General features: G+C 32.3%; 1 protein-coding gene across 1 annotated transcript in view; it reads left to right on the top strand.

Moving 5' to 3' along the window:
* The window catches only part of LOC114331771 (soluble guanylate cyclase 89Da-like), a 176,138-nt gene that overhangs the window by 38,639 nt on the left and 117,123 nt on the right, over nucleotides 1-20,376 (top strand). The window contains exons 5-6 of the mRNA XM_050657619.1: nucleotides 11,355-11,594; nucleotides 14,712-14,980. Coding sequence (XP_050513576.1) covers nucleotides 11,355-11,594; nucleotides 14,712-14,980 — 509 coding nt within the window. The remainder of the gene's footprint in view (nucleotides 1-11,354; nucleotides 11,595-14,711; nucleotides 14,981-20,376) is intronic.

Here is a 20,376-nt window from a genome sequence, read left to right as displayed (position 1 = left end):
TGTTTGTCGAATGGAAAAGTCGATGTTTCAGATTCTTGGCAACGTGGAAGGGGAAAAGTAGTTTGAATGATTAAGAGAGTTTGAAGGGGAAGTCATTATGTTTTTGGCATCGCTGAGGACCGGTTCGACATTTTAGTGGATAGATAGTTAGCAGATACCAGTGGCTGTTTGATAGTGGAGAATAGTGTTGAAAAGTGGAACGAGAGACAGATCAAATTGAGACGAAATACCTCTTTGATTCTGTATTATTGTGAGAAGGAGAGCAGAGAATTTTTGGAGTTTTGTTTGAATCGAGTACGTGTCAAAAGAGGCCCGGCTTGTTGGAGAATTGGTGCTGGTATGCTGATAGTTTTGAAGCTGGAGAACGGAGAGGGCTTTGATGAGTAGCCTTTAACATAGTCAACGAGGGAGAGCTGTTTTGGGTCACGAGAAGACATCAGAGTGAGTGAAGCAAAAGGTCAGTCAACTTATGTGAAAGATATTTTTATGTTCGGAAACTAAAATTTTGAGTAAAAGGCATATGAATTAAAATTCCAATATTTCTAAAAGTAAATAGGAAGTATAGCTAATCTTGCGAATACATAAATTTGTTTTGTTTAGTTTGTTTTACCAAAGTCATCGGGAACAAACCGATAAATTGTTTTTTTTTAACTATAATAAATTTAAGTGGTAAAGATTTCATTCAGACATCTGTGTCCACAGGTTTTAGATTTGATAGAGTTTAGAGTATTGATTTTGACAAATAAAAGACAATTCTGTATGTTTATTTTAATATTTTGCTTTATTTCTTTTCCCTATTTTATCCCGATTAGGATCAACTAAGAGATACTGAACCCACGAGAGAAGATAAGTATAACGTGAGATAATTTAGATTTTTTTTATAGTATAAAAAGGCACCCTTAGATTTTTTATTCATTTTTATGTATGATTTGCGACAATTAAATAATTAATCAGATAAATAATAATTAATATATAATTAATAAAAAGCAGATCATAACAATACATTTATATTGCAATTCAGTTTGCTCAATTTTCCTCCCGAAAAATTCCCCAACCAATTCAACCTATAAAAATTTTCCCATGTGCTTTCAAATTACCCTAAAAATGGGCGAAAGTACCCCAATCTGGCATCTCTGATTCGTCGCTCGTTGTAGACGGCGTCGGTGTATATTGCGTTGTCAATTGGGATATTCCCAAAACTCCCAAAAGTGATGATCCTACCGATCTACCGACATGTCCCTAGGATCTATCGAGTTTAAAAAAATAGCCAAATGACATATTTTACAAAATAAATTCGATAAACCAATTCATCATTATTTATTGCCATCAAAAAATTTCAGTAGGTAGTATTTTTTAACACATTTGTATAATACCTTTCATTTCCTAAGAATTATGTATTATTTAAAAATTACATAATGGAGATTCCTAATCGTATTTCGGTATTCACATTTCATACAAGAGTCTCAAAGTACTCAAGTATAAACAATTTTTAGATGATTTTGGGAATATCGATTTCAAGCAGATCACTTACCTTTTTATGTAAATATTCATGTGTTTCATAAAAGCTGATGTGACACTTTCGTCCAGTTCTTTATTAGTAAATAAAAGTTGAATTATGGTTGTTTGGGTTAATAATTACTTCGCATATTATTTATAATACATATATAGTAGGGGAGCAAAGTATGCTAAATGTGCAGTCACTCGAGCGCTTTGGGGACCTATTGGGTTGTGATTATTAGGTTCTAAAACCAAAAAAGTTAAGTAAAATTTTCCATTTTAGTGGGGACTTTCCATATTTTAATTTAATTTTCCATTTCCAACACCCGTTTTCTCCGATTATAGCGCCACCTATCCGTAATTAGAAAAAACGTTTCGAATAAAAGTTGCTTATTTTTATGCAAAGAATCCAAATCTGAAATAAAAAAAAGGAGTTCCTATTTAAGATTTTAAAGTAACCCCCCCCCCCCCCCACCTCCGTGGGGTCGTGTTTGGTACCATTCGATAGATTTCAGAAAAAATATTCAGAAATTGTAGTGTATTACCTATAAGAAGTTACCGTTAAGCCGGGTCCAGACTATGTAACAAAACATGTTAAATAACAAAGTTTTGTAACTTGTTACAAAATTTTAAATAAACAAGTTTTAAAACACAGTGTTGTATAACATTTTTCTGGTTATATAGCATGTTTTATGTTATCCAACAGATGTCGGTAAACATCAAAGAAAGTTATAAAACCGCACCGCGACTGATCTACACCTAAAAACATGTTATTAAAACATTTCTCTGGCATAGTACCTACGCGAGCAGCAACCGTTGGAGTCATATCGCCTTGTTCATTCTGGAGTGATTGTGCTAGATTTTTCTTTGCTCTGTTCACGTAGGGTTATTTACGCGATGAAATTGTCGAAAGAACTGACTACTCATTTAATTGAGCTATTTCGTAAGTAACGAGTATTATGGGATTGCTATGGGATGAGCTACATTTATTGATTTAAAAAACAAATAAAAAACACGATGAATAGACTGAAATAGAAGTGAAAATAGATACAGAAACTGTAGTTAAAACTAATGCAATGCACGTACGCCTATAACTCAAGCCAACAAAAGAAAAGCAGTACGCGGAACCTTAACAGCAAATCGGTGCAAATCAACTCTAAATTTGACATAAATACTATTCTCTACAGAGCAGAGTGTTCAGACATAAAACCTGTAACATTCACTTCATTCGCTACACAGATGCAGACTGCTTCATCAGCTACTCAAACAGGCACTCAATCATACAATATATCTGAGCCTTTCTATTCCGTCCACTACACCTACATCCGCTACTTCTCCAGCTACACCAATTCAAACAGACAGTGACACTCAATCATGAACAGGTGAAGACGATAATACTGAGGAATTAAATTCTACAGAAATGTTATACTTCCTCTCCGAAACAATGAGTAAAAAGTTTAAAAAATATGAGGCGTTCTTTGCAAAAACCCCATATGTCACTTTTTACAACATCGGAGATATTTAAAAAAAAGTTATTTAATTGAACCCTATTAAGTTTACGGAAATTCTCAAATTAGTGATTTATTATTTTGATGATTACACACAGTTTACAATATAAATAACATTATTTTTTCCTTTTGTTTATTTATGAAGGACATTTATTCATTTGACATATGGGGTTTTTGCAGGAATTTTTCATTAATTTATAGGAAAAACGATATTTATAGTAATAAACCAAAATAAAAAATGAACGAAAAATGGTGTTTACTTATAATATCACGCAACACAACTATTCGAATGATATTTAACCTATAAAAACCTACTGACAGCCCACGGTTCTGACAGCCAAGCGATAAAGTTTCCCGCAAAAACACCAATAACAACTATGGTTTTGAAGGGAATTGCGCTTGACATATGGGGTTTAGGCGGAATCGCCTATATTTTTGTCGCTTATATTTTGAACTACTGTAATTTTAATGCAAGTTTCTTACGCAAGGAACGTAGGTAATTAGTCCTTCAATCCATAGAAGCCATAAGTCCATTTCCGAAAAAAAAGGACAACTGGGGTTTTTGCAAAGAACGCCTCATATACTTTGCTAATAATATAACTGTTAATCTTTCTCTTACTGGAATTGCATCTCGAAATGTCTTTCCTGCCTATTTTATGACCGATTTCATTTATAAGAAATTCAAAATCAGAACTTTCTATTCTTAAGAAGTTTTTAAAACTGCCATCACATTTAATGTCTCCTGTCGATGGGTCTATGTTATCTCTTTCCAGATCAGCTAAAAGAGCTGTACCACTACCTATATTTTGCTCGAGCTGCTAATGAAGGACACATCCAAAATATTAATTTAACACGCCGGTGTCGCCTCCACAATATTACACAAGCTGCTGTTGCTATGAAGAGATCCTCCATACTTATATGACGCAATTTTATATACTACCTAACCCACCAGCTATCCATCTAAAATGCTGCAAACTTTATGCTCATGTTGTTGTTTTGTTTTTTGTTATATAGTCTGGATACTCATGCTATTAACAAGTTACATAACAAAAGTTGTACAACAAATTTGTTGTACAACTTTGTTATTAGCATGTTTTGTTAAATAGTCTAGACCCGGCTTTAAAAGTTCCCCGTTTCAGGAAAAATATTGTCTAAGAGCGATAGCCTAGTGACCTAGTGGGTAGACCTCGGATCTCGGATTCGTAAAGCAGAGGTTTCGATTTCAAATCCGGGGTGTGGATCTCCGATTTTTTTATTTATTGTTACTGCATTCATGTCTGTAGACAATGTTGCAATCTATTATGAGCACAATAAAAAAATATAGTAATAAAATAATAAATAAATATTTCAAAAAAAAACAAGAAAAAAAATACAATCACTGGAAGCGAAACTAAACAATACGGAAGAAATATAACCACTGGATTCGGAACTGGATATGGAACTGGATAATATTAGAAAACTGATATTATAATATGTAAGCACTACGAGCCTAGTAGGCCCATGGCTTGATGTACTATTCTTTTCCACTCCCTTTTGTCAGTCGCTTTTGTTTCCCAGTTCCTTAAGTTAATTCTTCTCATATCTTCTCTAACTCCATTACTCCATCGTGACCTCGGTCTTCCTCTTCGTCTTTTCCCTGCCAATGCACTAGATAGTACCATTCTGGGAATTCTAGATGGAATCATCCTCTGCACATGGCCCAACCATCTAAGTCTTTGCGCCTTAATTACTGCTAGTATGTTAGGATCTTGATAGAGCTCAGTTAGTTCCTTATTTGTTCTTCTTACCCATTGTCCATTTAAGTTTTTCCCACCGAAGATTTTGCGCAGCATTTTCCTCTCCCAAACTAATAACAACTCTTGATGTTTTTTGTTGTGACCCATGTTTCAGAAGCATACGTTACTATCGGCCTTATTACGGTCTTGTAAGTTCTTAGTTTTGCTCTTCGTGATATATGTTTACTTCTTAACAACCCATTAAAAGCAAATATAGCGCGGTTGTCCGACATAATTCTCTTTTGTATTTTTTCTTCACAGTTAGGATCTCTTGTGAAGACAGTTCTTAAGTACTCAAATCTCTCAACTTCTTCGAATTTATACTGTGTTCCCTTCGCTGTTGTCATTGTTATGTATTGCCCCCGAACGAACTGCTTATTTGTCCATTCCATATACTTTGTTTTTGCTTCATTTATATACAATCCTTTGGTTGCGGCCCTCTCCTCGAGTTTCATGAGTGTTTCTATAAGTTCTATTTTGCTCCTAGCCAAGATTACCAAATCGTCTGCGAATGCCAAGCACTGATGTTTTTTGTGGTAGATCAGACCTGTTCTATTAATGTTTGATTCCTGTATAACCTTTTCTAGTAATATGCTAAACATTATAGGCGATAATGGATCACCCTGTCGCAGTCCTTGTTTGACCTCAAAGCTTTCTGTTATAGTATTGTTTATCTTGACTTTATCATACTGATATATCATACTGATATTGTTTAAAAACACTAATAATATTGATATAAAATGTTAATCAATTTTATTTATTGTTATAAGAATCAAAGGTAAATATGATTAGGCGAATGAAGCCTTAGGTTTCGCAGTCAATATCCCAACCACGCACACATGTTGCAATCTATTTCAATACGGTTTATAGTACAAAATATACATTTAATATCAAAATAGTGGGATATATTTTTTTAGTTGAGGACACTTGGTCACATTGCATTGTTTCAGGATAAGGTGAAATATCTTCAATAAATGGAAAAAAGCATGTATGTCATATATTATAATACTTTCTATACTCTTAATATGTAGTCTCGTATAAATTTGTAGTGACATGATTTTAAGTATAAGAACAAGAAGCTTGCAACAATTTTCAGAGAAAATAGAAAACTAAAACTATTTTAAAATGATTATTCGAAATAAAACATATGCAAATATTCACTGTATTTGCCATCTAGTGGAATAACTGTAAAATTAAGTCAGTAAAAAAGGTACATTAAGTTTAATTAAATTAAGTAAATCATCTTGTATACTAAAATTAAGGTTCTAAAATTTTCATTTCAAAATGAAAATCGACAGGGGCAACAGTACCTATACTAAAATACACTCTGTATAGATAATTATGTCAATGTTAATAATACTGGATAGAGAATTCAATATCCTTTCAAATGAGCTAGCACACGCCCCTCTTCCCTATTTAAAAATAAGGGGTGGGGGAAATGGAAGGGAGGGGGTTGACAAATGACAGATATGTATGTACCGTAAAAACTGTGTTCCCCTTAGATCAAAAGTCGGGCTTTTATATTTATATGTTAAGTTCAATATAAATTTCACATAACTGAACTATCACTGTGTCCTCCATTTTGATTATTATTGTTCTCAACTAACGCTATTTTCAAAATTTTTGCTTTCCTATCCATCTTTAACGTAAATTATTAAAAAATATAAAACTATTTCTTTATTAACGCTAGTCTCCGATAAGGCTACCGTGATTTAATGCTGAGGTACTAAAATGTTATAAAATTAACAAACAATACGAGCAAGAACAAAGAGTCCACATCTTCTTATAACTACAAGTGACTGAAACATCGAAACAATAATAATTCTTACTGTGTTATACAGAAAAAGGCAGTAGAAACGATTAATCTCATATTTATCGACAACACTGTATGGTCCTCACTTGATGAGCTGTAAGGAAATATACACGTAAAGTTGTCCTCACTTTGTGCGCATAACGAAAAAGTATATACAGTCTCACTTTAATAGCTGCGTATAATGGCCTCACTTGGGTGGCAATATACTTGAACAATACGGGGCACATATACGTAATTTTTTTTGTGTATACTCGTCATTTTTTAATTGCTATTTACTTGTCAAGGTCACTATGAAGAGTTGAAACGATTATGTCTACGTTTTCTACCGGTCCTCACTAAGTGCGCGTAATGTCAGGACCTCACTTTGATATCTGTGCATAATATATATATATATATATATATATATATATATATATATATATATATATATATATATATATATATGTGTGTGTGTGGAAAAGTTAAACCGATCTGATTTTTTTTTCTGTGTTTGAGGAGGGAGTCAGGGCCGATTCAGAACCGGTGTAGTTTGTGACTTTGACCACCCATAAGCCAGCTATAGGACTTGGTAGGTACAAAACGGCATATTTTTGGGGGTATATATCTTTGGTTCCAGAAGAGACGGGAGAACCGAAAATACACCAAATCAATTGCGTCGAGTTAAGCTTTCAAATGGTGTTTAAGCCGTCAGGATCAGACATACATACGGCTTAGTATAGCCGAAAAACTGAAAAACTAAACATTGAAAATTTTGGTTTTTCGACAATTACTCAAAATTTCAACCTACAAATTGCGCCAATAACTGAGCGTTTGTAGAACAGATCTAACGGTGTATACCCCCATATCCGGGAAAATTCGAATTTTTAAGTTATAGTCCTCATAAGTATGATCAAATCTATTTCCTATGGAAAAAACGGTTTTTCAAGGTCTATAATTCCTGTAATAGCTTCAGTTATCATAGATAACTCGAGATGCACCAGATACTACTTGTCAATACGTTTCTATCTCATGTTTAGTTATCAAAATCGGTTAAGCCGTTTAGAAGTTATTAAGCTGCAAGTGTAAGTCAATTAACGATTATTCTCGAAATGGTTTATGTAGTTGTAGTGGTTACGACGCTAAATTTGATCTGGCAACGAGCAATCCTAGTACATTTACCGGCCATCCCAATACTTTTTTTCAATCTATTTCGAATAGAAAAAAATCTAGTGTACATTCGATGGACACTAGATCATTTGGAAGATAATGCGACAAAGGCGACCACTTATAAAGCTTAACGTGTAATCGAGAAACATTGCATTCAACTTCATACATTTAATTTATAAATAACTGAAAAACTCCTGATACAAGAATAAAAAACCGCTAAACGCCGTAAAAATGAGTGGCGCATACAAAATTCCAGCTACAAAAGAGCTGATATGAATATTACGTGGCGCGAAAATGTATTTTCATTTTGATGCAAAACAAAATTCTAGTTTTGTTTTAAAAGATTTTTCCATAATATTTGCTAAGTTTGAAGTAAACGCGCCACAAAACAGTTTCAAAATTCAAACTGTATCAAAGTTAGTTTTGTGGCGCGTTTTACTTCAAATTGAGCAAATATTATGGAAAAATCTTTTAAAATAAAACTAGAATTTTGTTTTGCATTAAAATGAAAATATACTCTCGCGCCACGTAATCTTTATATCAGATCTGTTGTAGCTGGAATATAGTGCAGTCACTGAAGGTGGATATGAACCTCCGATTTCGTTGAACCTCCATCGATTTGTATGAAAATTGGTGAGTGGTTAGAGGATATCTCAAGGAACAAAGGTGACATGGTGCCAACTTGCGCTTTTACCCTGGGGGTGGATGCCACCCCTCCTCGTGGGTGAAAATCATTTTATTAAAAATAACACCACAACTCGATAGAGGAACAAATTATAAGCAAACTTTGTTATATAAAGTTATTAAAATAAATCAAAACTTTTTGGGTTATTAAAGATCAAAGATTTTAATTTTTAGTGAGAAAAATGCATGTTTTTAACCGATTTTTCATAAATAACTCAAAAACTATAAGTTTCTACAAAAAAGTTATTATTTTCAAAATCGAGGCTAATAAAAAATCAAATAAACTCCTTACTGGAAAAACCTTTCTTTGTTAACTAAAAGTAAGTTCTAGGTATTTGAATGTATATTTCTTTCGTCGAGTAACCAAATCTAAGTATTCAAGCTTAAATACCGGCAAAATGGTGCATTTTATAACATAAACTTATAAAATATTTGTCAAAGTTCATAGAAATATCTATCAAATAAGTCCTCGAACAAGTTGATAGCATTACATTTATGCACCAAAAATGTTTCAAAATATATCTTTTAAAAATTTTTCCAAAAAATTTTATTGTTTTTTTGTAAATAACTCCGTTAATTTTTAAGATATCAGGTTTACCTAAAAAGTAGTTATAAGTTTATTCCAAGAGCTATTAAAAAATGTCAAAATTAGGTTCTCGCATTGTTACATGGTTCTCGCAGCAAAATTGAAATTTTAAACGTTTCTATCTCGGTTATTTTTTACTCTACGGAAATAGTAAAATGGGTACAGTATTTCCAACAGAAAAAACTAAAATTTAGTTAAATATCATTTTTTACTTATCTTGAGTATTTTTGGAGTTTCTATCAAAAGAAAATGAAAAGTACGATAATTTTAAAAATTCTGAATTTTTTAAATGGTTTTTTTCAAAAATATGCATTCTAACCCGGTGAAAATTGTTGAAATCATTAACTATGTTAACCTAAAGAAATTCTTGTGAGGATTACTACAAATTTTAATTTTTGTGGAAATGGCGTATGTTTTATTTTTCACTTTTTCCTAAAAAAATCGAAAGGGTTCTCTTGTTTTCATCATAACTTGCTTAATTTTGACGCTATTAACCTTTACTAGGGCTCATTTGATAGGTACTCCGAAGTACTTTGACAAGTGTTAAACAAGTATATTCTATAAAATGCATCGTTTTCCCGTTATGTAAGTTTGAATACTTAGACTTGAGTACTCGTCGAAAAAAATATCCATTCAATTACCCATAACTCACTTTGAGATAACATTAGTTTAGTTCTTTAAGTGGGAGTGTATTAAATTTTTTATTATCTTTAATTTTGATAATAATAGTTTTTTTTACAAAAGCTTATAGTTTTTGAGTAATACGTGAAAAACAGCTTTAAAACATGCATTTTTTTAAGAAAAAATGAAATATTTGATATTTAACAACTCAAAAAGTATTGATTTATGTTAATAACTTTATACAGGGTGTCCCAAAAGTAGTGGAACGGTCGAATATTTCGCGAACTAAACAACGGATCGAAAAACTGAAAAATACGTGTTCAATCATTTTCAAAAATCTATCCAATGACACCAAACACCAACCCCCACTACACCCCCTGGAGGTGGGGTGGGGGGTAACTTTAAAATCTCAAATGGAAACCCCCAGTTCTTCTTGCAGATTTTAATTTGTTACATAAAAGCAAGTAACTTTTATTCAAAACATTTTTTCGAACTGTGGATAGATGGCGCTATAATTGGGAAAAACGATTTATCCTGATACCATAGGTAAATTATGGAAACGGTCTAATATCTCACGAAATACACTTCCAAATGAGAAACTAAAAAACAGATTTTTAATCTTTTTCGAAAACCTATCGAATAACACCAAACATGACCTTCCAACCCACCCCCTGAATGTGTGGTGGGGGGTAACTTTAAAATCTTAAATAGCAGCCCCCACTTTTTATTACAGATTCGGATCCGTCATGAAAAATTAAGCAACATTTATTTGAAACATTTTTTAGAATTGTTAGTAGATGGCGCCTTAATTGGAAAAATTCGATTTATTAGCGCCATCTATCAGAAATTTTAAAAAATGTTTCGAATAAATGTTGCTTAATTTTTTATGACCAATCCGAATCTGCAATAAAAAGTGGGGGTTGCTATTTAAGATTTTAAAGTTACCCCCACCCCACATCCAGGGGGTGGGTTGGAGCGTCATGTTTGGTGTTATTCGATAGGTTTTCAAAAAAGATTAAAAATCTGTTTTTTGGTTTCTCATTTGGAAGTGTATTTCGTGAGATATTAGACCGTTTCTGTAATTTACCTATGGTATCAGGATAAATCGTTTTTCTCAATTATACGCCATCTATTCACAGTTTAAAAAAACGTCTTGAACAAAAGTTGCCTACTTTTACGTAACGAATCCAAATTTGGAAGAAAAACTGGGGGTTTCCTTTTAAGATTTTAAAGTTACCCCCCACCCCACCTCCAGGGGGTGTAGTAGGGATCGGTGTTTGGTGTCATTGGATAGATTTTTGAAAATTATTGAACACGTATTTTTCAGTTTTTCGATCCGATGTTTAGTTCGCGAAATATTCGACCGTTCCACTACTTTTGGGACACTCTATATAATAAATTTTGCTTAGAAGTTGCCCCTCTATCGATTTCTGGTATTTTTTTATTAAAAAAAATTTCAGCCCCGAGAAGGGGTGGCATCCACCCCCAGGGTAAGAGCGCAAGTAGTCATCATGTCACCTTTGTTCCTTGAAATATCTTCTAACTACTCACCAATTTTCATGAAAATCGATGAAGGTTCAACGAAATCTGAGGTGAAAACCTTCAGTGACTCCACTAATATTGTATGCGCCACTCATTTTTACGGCGTTTACCGGTATTTTATTCTTGTGATATTATATAGGAAAATTTAATATTAGTCGAAAATTTTTTCTAATTTCCTGTAGATATTGAACAAGCAAGCAGAAGAGGCGACCCAGATAAAATGCGACCTGCCTCCGTTTTCCTGTTGCGTTCTTCTGGAACTTTTTCCGTTTGCTGTACTATTAGATCCCGCTCTAACGATAATTGGTGTTGGAGAAAAGTTAGTGGAAGTTGCGGGTGACAAAAACAAACTTCTTGGCCAGCCGTTGACGAAGTATTTTAAATTAAGGACACCAAAGGGGATATCTTTCACGTGGAAGAATGTAAGTGTTTTATCTTTTTTATTAGATTTAAAATAAGTATCTTGAATGTTTAAATTGTTGAAATAAAGAAACAACTGTGAATAATCATTTTCGTGTATTAAGGGAGATATGTCGCGACTCTTTCCTCTTTGTCCTCTTGACTGTGTGCGTGGTTGAAAAAATAACTGCGGATTACTGGATCCATTCGCCATCCTCTTGACTGTTTCGTATAAAGCCATTTTCCAAATAGTTTGTTATATTTGGATACGTGCACATCTTGATTTTTATTTGGTGCTATCTTGACGCATATCTTTACGCAAAATGTGGAAAACTTTACATATCTTGGAAAAGAAAACGGAGGTACAGAAGACTATATTCGTATGAGAATACGAAAAGCTCAAGAAGCATTCAGTATACTCAGCCCTGCTTGAGGTCTGTATTCTATTTTAAATTCGAAATCTTCTTAACTTCTCCATTACAAAAATATAAAGGTTTGTTATGTTATGCATGGTATTTACAAAGTTATAACCAATTTTATATGAAACTCGTAACAAGTTAAACTCATCACAGTATAAATAAAAATAAGCTCAAAACCAATAGATCATTGATGCCTTATTTTTTTATTTATTGTCAAAATTTTCATAAATGATTGGTATTGCTAATTTTCTTTATACTGAATACAGGGTGAGTCAAAACGCAAGTACATTATTTTTTCAGTAATTTTCAATGGATTATTTTATTTTATTTTATTTTATATGTATCTTATGTATTTTATATCACTATAAAAAAGTACCATTACGATACTTTAACTTTTATATAACATTCCCTATATCTAAATTTATTAGTTTTCGAGATATTTTTATTTTTAAGAGCAAATTATTAATTAGGGGTCTAAATCTTTCCAAATTTTAAATAAGCCATGACTGAATTGTCTAAAACTGACAATTATTTACGAGTACTGATTATCAAACTGGTGATAAATGTAACAATGTTGCAAATAAAGACAGAAAAATAATTTATTAGTCATAAATTTTACAAAAACAAACACAACCAGAACATAAAATATTTTTGAAACAATTAAAAACTACTTTTGTTTGTAAGTGTAACAAATAAAGAAATAAAAATAATTTATTAGTCATAAATTTTACAAAAAAGACACAAACACAAAATACAACATTTTGTGAAACCAATTAAAAACTACTTTTGTATGTAACAATGTAACAAATAAAGAACGAAAAATAATTTATCATTAACAAATTTTACAAAAAAAAACATGAACACAAAATACAACGTTTTTGAAAAAATTAAAAGCTTTTTTAGTAAAATATTTTAAATATTTTATTACATAAGTTGTTCAAAATGACCTACTAACACATTTATGCATGCCTAAAAACGGCCATTGAATGAGTTTCTTACACTACGAAGCATTTGTAAATTTACACTTCGAAATACACTTTGTATTATATTTTTCGTCTCATCTCTTGTTGTTGGAAGCATTTTATAACCTTCATTCTCAAAGTAACACCAAAAAATCAGTCCAGTTTATTAAATTTTGGTAATCTGGGTGACCACGCTACTGGTCAATTGAAAAATGAATGTATCTCGAAAATTAATAAATTTAGACATAGGGAATATTGTATACAAATTACAGTACGGTAATGATACTTTTCAATAATGATATAAAATACAGGGTGCTCCATTTAAAATTACTGAGAAAATAATGTACTTACTTGCGTTTTAACTCACCCTGTATTAGATATAAAGAAAATTAGCAATACCAATCAATTTTAAAAATTTTGACAATAAATAAAAAAAATGGCATCAATAAACCATTGCCGTTGTGCTTATTTTTTTATACAGGGAGTTGAACTTAATACGATTTTCATATAAAATTGGTTATAACTTTGTACATATCCTGTATAACATACCAAACCTTCATATTTTTGTGATGACGAAGTTAACAGGATCTCTAATATAAAATAAAATAGAGGGTGTTAAAAAAATATAAGTTTGGTCTGCAACTGTTTTATCGAACTCCCTGTAACATTCTAACTAATTTTGTAATGTGGAGCTCAAAGTTGGCTACAATTTTTGTTATTAACTTTTATCTCTATCTATTACTATAACGGATCTACGGAGCTTTACCCCACTAATCAATCACCCTGTATATAAGAGGACGTTTTTACTTTATATTATAGGTATACTATACAGTGCGGTGAATAAGTGTTAACCCCCCCCCCTGTTAACTTGTTTATTTTAAGAATATAAGCAAAACGCTCGGACAGGTCGATTTTTAAACTAATCATAGTATATTATAGCATCAACGTTTCGAACTTTACGCGATCCCTTTTCAGGTGACTGGCATAACATTGCTTTTTTAACAGCCTTTTTAACAGCATTTAACAGCCTTTGAAATATTGATTACAAAAATGTACAATACTTTAATTTTTTTGAGAGCGTAGGCGCAATATTTTGGTCGAACTCTTTTTAAACGCATTTATTTTTTTCGAATCCTGAGAAAACTAATAAGTATTTTTGAAAAATTTAAACGCAGAATGAAAGACTAGATTATTACCGACGACTGACAGTCCCTTAGAATAAACAAAAAGTTTCTTTTGAATGATATATTTGAAATTAAAAATCACAATAAATTTTCTCTTTTTTTCACCACTTTGACTTATTAAAATAAACATTATAGGAGTTCTCAGGGACTTTGAACCACCGAGAATACTTCAATATTTCATTCTGCGTTTAAATTTTTTAAAAATATTTATTAGTTTTTTTAGGATTCGAAAAAAATAATTGCATTTAGAAAGAATTCGACCAAAATTTTGCGTTTACGCTCTCAAACAGGATTAAAGTATTATACATTTTTGAAATCAGTATTTTAAGAGCTTTTAAATGAGGTGTCACATGATGTACTTTCCCATTTAAAAAAATAAAATTTATGGCTGTCACCTGAAGAGGGATCGCGTAAAATTCAAAACGTTGATGCTAAAATATACTATGGTTAATTTAAAAATCGACCTGTCTGAGCGTTTTGCTTATATTCTTAAAATAAACAAGTTAACAGGGGGGGGGGTAACACTTATTACACCGCACTGTATAAATAAATTCTTAATATCCTTCCCCTTTCAGCTTCAGTGTTTAAAATCAGTAACGTTCGAGATCGAAGTGCTCCGTACGGAGCTGATGAAATCCAGACTGAGTAGCATACAGTCGTCCCCGAACGACATGGACACCTTGGGGGACGGCTTGTGTAATAGAGAGATAGAAATCGACGGTAGAAGCATCTCTCCGTATTCCATGAGACGAGACAGCCAACCGGGTTTAAGAAATATCCTGTTAAAGGGACAAATGAAATATCTCAGCGACATCAAAGCGATCATTTATCTCTGCAGTCCTGTGTAAGTTTTTTCTTTATTTTTGAAAACTATTCTTGTGTAAGTGCTTAAGATTATAATATATTGTATTGTATTGTATTGTATAACTGATCAAAACGAAAACGGGGCCACTAATGTAATAAAGAAGTGATAGTGATTTTGAACTGATTCTTTTTATGATTATATTATTTTAAAACGTTTTTATGTACTTGGCTTGGTCTTTGTCACTATGTCCGGCAAAGTTTGCAATCCATTTTAAACATACTTCTAGGCTAACTAGGTATTGTCGAAGCGAAGATCGGTGGAATATGTGCATTTTATCAATGAAATTCGATATTTTTAAGATATTCCAGAAGCCGCTATAGATAAAATGTTTTAACAACCTATTAATCATTCATAATTACACGACGAATATTAGTACAGTTAAAATAATTAACACCATAACCGGACAATAATTATTTAATGAGTGAAATTTAATTTTTTTTACTTTAATGACAAAAAAAGCAAACCCAGTAGCAGAATCCAATTAAAAATTATTTTTCACATCATACTTGAAACATTATTTGGTTGAAAAATCTCATTTTTGTTGGCAAAAAAATATATTAATTTGTTTGGACTAAATTACAGTTGTGTTTATCTTAAAAAGGATATGTTACTATCAACATTCACACAGTGTTGCCAAACTGAATTTTGTTATTTTGAGTGTAAATTTTTTCCACGGATCTCCGAGGGTACTATACCTGAAATTTTCATAATCGCTCAGAACTAGTTTACAGTACAATATTTAACTGCTATTATATGGATATATCGAGTTTTTGAATTAGTTTTTCTTAAATATCCCCAAAACGCTTCTATTTAGAAAAACGAAAACTGGTACGTTTATTAATCTTCCAAAGATAAATCGATTTCCTCAATTGCGACATCCTAGTACCAGTCATATGCGTCCTTTTTGGGTAGGTCAACAGTTATTTTATTGCATAACTTTTTTGTTTGTCTTAATTTTTAAGCATTTTTGACATTTGATGATCAAATATGTTGTGTGTGGATATATCGCATACATTTGATCACGGTGATATATAGGGTGAGGCAGATAAAGGGCCTATTAGAAATATCTCAAGAACTAAAGGCAACAGAATCATGAAAATTGGATGAAGGGGTTTTGAAGAGTGATCTATTTAATGAAAATATTTTCATCTATTTTTTACTTCCGGTTATACCGGAAGTTGCTTTTAACTTCGTTTTTTTTTAAATGGAACACCCTGTATATTTTTACATTTTTGTATTCTCCTCGACGTCTCCTTTCTTAAAATATGAGGTTTTATGTTATTATACAGGGTAGTTTAAAAGATAATTACGTGTTTTTATTAATTTCGTAGCAAGTTTCACACCCTGTAGAATTATAGTACATTGACATCAAAAACTCTATTTACGTTCAGATGATTTTTAATATAGTCTACTATTGTTAAACATTATTAATATAGCTATATATTGAATTTTAGTATACAGGGTTGGTCAAAACACGGATTGAATATTTTCTGAGTTTTCTTAAATGACACACCCTGTATTTTAGTATTCTAATGAAATGATATTTTATGGTACTATTTTATTTTATAAACATTCCCTATACCTAACTGCTTTAATTTGTGAGTTATTGGTGATTCAAGCCAAACATTACTTGCAACAAAAAATACGTGAAACTTTATTAGGTTGGCCTTGAAAATATTCAGTTACAAATAACTTTTCGGAAATAAATAGATATTAATCTAGACTGATCGTTAAAATTCCCAATAATGGTTGAGCTATTAAAATACTTATGTAGTTAAGATTGTTGGCGCGATTAACAATTAAGCACAAATTAAAGCAGTTAGGTATAGGGAATGCTTAAGAAATAAAAAAAGTTACATAAATATCATTTAATTACAATACTAAAATACAGGGTGTTCCATTTAAGAAAGCTCAGAAAATACTCATTCCGAGTTTCGACCAACCCTGTATACTAAAATTCAACAATTAGCTATTCTACTAATTTCTGACAATAGTAGACTATATTAAAAATCATTTGAACATAAATAAAGTTTTTGATGTTAAACTACTCCATTTCTACAGGATGTTAAAGTTGCTACGAAATTAATAAAAAAACGTAATTATCTTTTAAACTACCCTGTATAACAATACAAAACCTGATATTTTAAGAAAGAAGACTTCGAGTAGAATCCAAAAATGTAAAAATATACAGGGTGTCCCATTAAAACAAATGAAGTTATAAGCAACTTCCGGTATAACCGGAAGTAGCAAATAGATGAAAATATTTTCATTAAATAGATCACTCTTCAAAACCCCTTCATTCCAATTTTCATGAGTCTGTTGCCTTTAGTTCTCGAGATATTTCTAATAGGCACTTTATCTGCCTCACCCTGTAGAGGCTACACAATCTCAACAATTTTACGCACAGCCCCATTAACTAGTGCTTTTTCGACATTAATATTAGCTCGTAACATTACTCTTACGCCGACGAATACCTCCAACTCCTTTATTAATACACCTATAGGGGCTATAGGGGGGAAAGGGATGGTCTGGAGCATTGGAGCGTGGTGGAGTGATTCCTGTATGACACGAATTAATACATCTCACTCCAATGAATTGTTGCACCCGGACGTCATTTTTAGGAGTGAATAAGTCTCACAGACAGGGTTGAATCAAATTGCTTGTTTGCTTATACAAAATGCCATATATCACCTCGTAGTGGATCTGGAATTCCAAATTAAATTTGAAAACCAAGTAGGCAATAGACAAAAAATTTGATGAAATATATTTTGATGAATAAATAATTTACAATATTTCCCTTAAAGTTGTGTGTTAATAGTATAGTATAGTTGATCCAAAAGATGGCATAACTCAGACATCCAAAGTGAAAGTTATCTTTCAACACCAAATTGTTCTATATGGTCCACACAATGTCCAGAAAAAGTGACACCATTTTGAGCGTCGGATTTGGGGGGGGGGAGAGGTGGGAGAAATCGGTAAATTCGTAGTTTTTAAGTTTTTCGCCAATATTTCTAAAACTATGCGGTTTAGCATGAACAACCCTCTATACAAAATTGTTCTACATTAAATTTGAAATAAAAAAGGCCCTATGCATAACTTTACAAAATGAATGGTTCCAAAGTTACGGAGGTAAGTAGTATAGTATAACTGGTCCAAAAAAGGCCTAACCCAAACATCCAAAGTAAAAGTTTTCCTCCAGCACCAAAATGTTCTATATGGTCCACATATTGTTCAGTAAAAAGTTACACCATTTTGAGCGTCCGGTTTGGGAGGGAGATGGGAGAGAAGCTGGTAAATTAGTAGTTTTTTTAGGTTTTTCGTCAATATTTCTAAAACTATGCTTTAGCATAACCAATGTTATATACAAAAATGTTCTACATAAAATTAAAAACAAAAAATGTTCTATACATAATTGTTATAAAATCAACGGTTCCAGAGTTACGGAGGGTGAAATCTCGAGGTTTTCGATACTTTTTATATTTTTTGGGCAATATTTATGATATAACTATACCAAAAACCCAGACATCCAAAGTGAAAGTTATCCTCCAACACCAAATTGTTCTATATGATCCACATAATGTTCAGAAAAAAGCCACACCATTTTGAGCGTCGGGTTTGGGGGGAGAGGGGGGAGAAATCGGTAAATATAAAAAGTATCGAAAACCTCCACTTTTCACCCTCCGTAACTCTGGAACCGTTGATTTTATAACAATTACGTATAAAACCTTTTTTGTTTTAAATTTTATGTAGAACATTTCTCTATAGAACATTCCTTACGCTAAAGCATAGTTTTAGAAATATTGACGAAAAACTTAAAAAAACTACTAATTTACCGATTTCTCCCCCATCTCCCCCCCCAAACCGGACGCTCAAAATGGTGTAACTTTTTACTGAACAATATGTGGACCATATAGAACAATTTGGTGTTGAAGGAAAACTTTTAATTTGGATGTCTGGGTTAGGCCTTTTTTTGGACCAATTATACTATACTACCTCCGTAACTTTGGAACCGCTCATTTTAGAAGGGTTATGCATAGGTAGTGTGACCAACTAGCCCGAAAAATCCGGGACATGGCCCGAATTACGAAGTCGTGTCCCGGCGTCCCGGACAAGGCTTCCGGGCCATCCGAATTTTCAACATTTTGGTAAAATTCTATTTTGAAGTTTTGGATACGTTATTCTTCTAATTCACATAAAATTGAATTGGTGGGACGAAAAAAAGTCAACAATTTCTAGAATTTAATTCTAATACCACATCCAAAACGCATGCATTTTATATCGGTGGACTTTTTTTCGTTTCTGTATTTTAATTATCCTCTTCTGAAAAAAAAATGGCCCGATTTTCATTGAAAAGTCCCGGATTTCACGTATTTTTTTCAGCCTTGTCCCGGATTCGACTGAATTGGAGTTGGTCACACTATGCATAGGGCCTTTTTTATTTCAAATTTAATGTAGAAAAATTTTACAATTTTGTGTAGAGGGTTGTTCATGCTAAACCGCTTAGTTTTATAAATATCGACGAAAAACGTAAAAAACTACGAATTTGCAGATTTCTCCCCCCTCTCCCCCCAAACCCGACGCTCAAAATGGTGTGACTTTTTTCTGAACATTATGTGGACCATATAGAACAATTTGGTGTTGGAGGATAACTTTCACTTTGGATGTCTGGGTTTGGGTCTAACTATACCATACTATAAACATTTTATTTGATTTATCTGAGTTTAAAGTCGATTACAAAATTCTTTTATGACGTAGAAATTGAAACAACAAAATATTATATGAAATTGTAAATAATGAAAACGTTTTATTACAAAATGTTCTTTTTTATAAAAGTGTAATTATTTATTTAATTATATCAAAGGCGTTTCGGTATAAATAGTGTAGGAAACAAAGGATGAACAAACAAAGGTTTTATTTTTTTTCTGGTATATCAAGGGGGTGCTTATTATAACACTAACTTTTTCTGAAAAAATTTCGCCCCGGAACCCCCATTTTCACCCCTTTAAAGGTGATAATTTGTGGTTTTTGCGGAACGTAGCCCTTCCTGTACCTTTTACAAAAAATTTCTTTTATAGAAATATGAAGAGGACTATATTTTCTACGATTTATTTCTCGACAGCATCTTTCTATCATCCACCGTTTAGCGGGGGTGGCGCCCCAAAATTGACAAGTTTTTAAAAAAGATGTTTTTAAAAAAATATATTTTTCCCTAACTGTAACGGAAATTAAGAAGAAATCCTACGAAAATTATTCGCAAATAATTGATTGATTTTTTGGCGTAGGTTTGACTTAAGGGTAATAGCCCTTTTTTTAATTACAGGGTGTTACATTTTAAAAAACCCCTTTTTATACCATCTGAACCGTTTATGCTAGAG

The sequence above is a fragment of the Diabrotica virgifera genome, chromosome 8 (genome assembly GCF_917563875.1).
Source record: "Diabrotica virgifera virgifera chromosome 8, PGI_DIABVI_V3a".
In the NCBI taxonomy this organism is placed as follows: Eukaryota; Metazoa; Arthropoda; class Insecta; order Coleoptera; family Chrysomelidae; genus Diabrotica; species Diabrotica virgifera.
The sequence above is the reverse complement of the archived record's forward strand: the minus strand, read 5'-3'. Positions and strand labels throughout refer to the sequence as shown.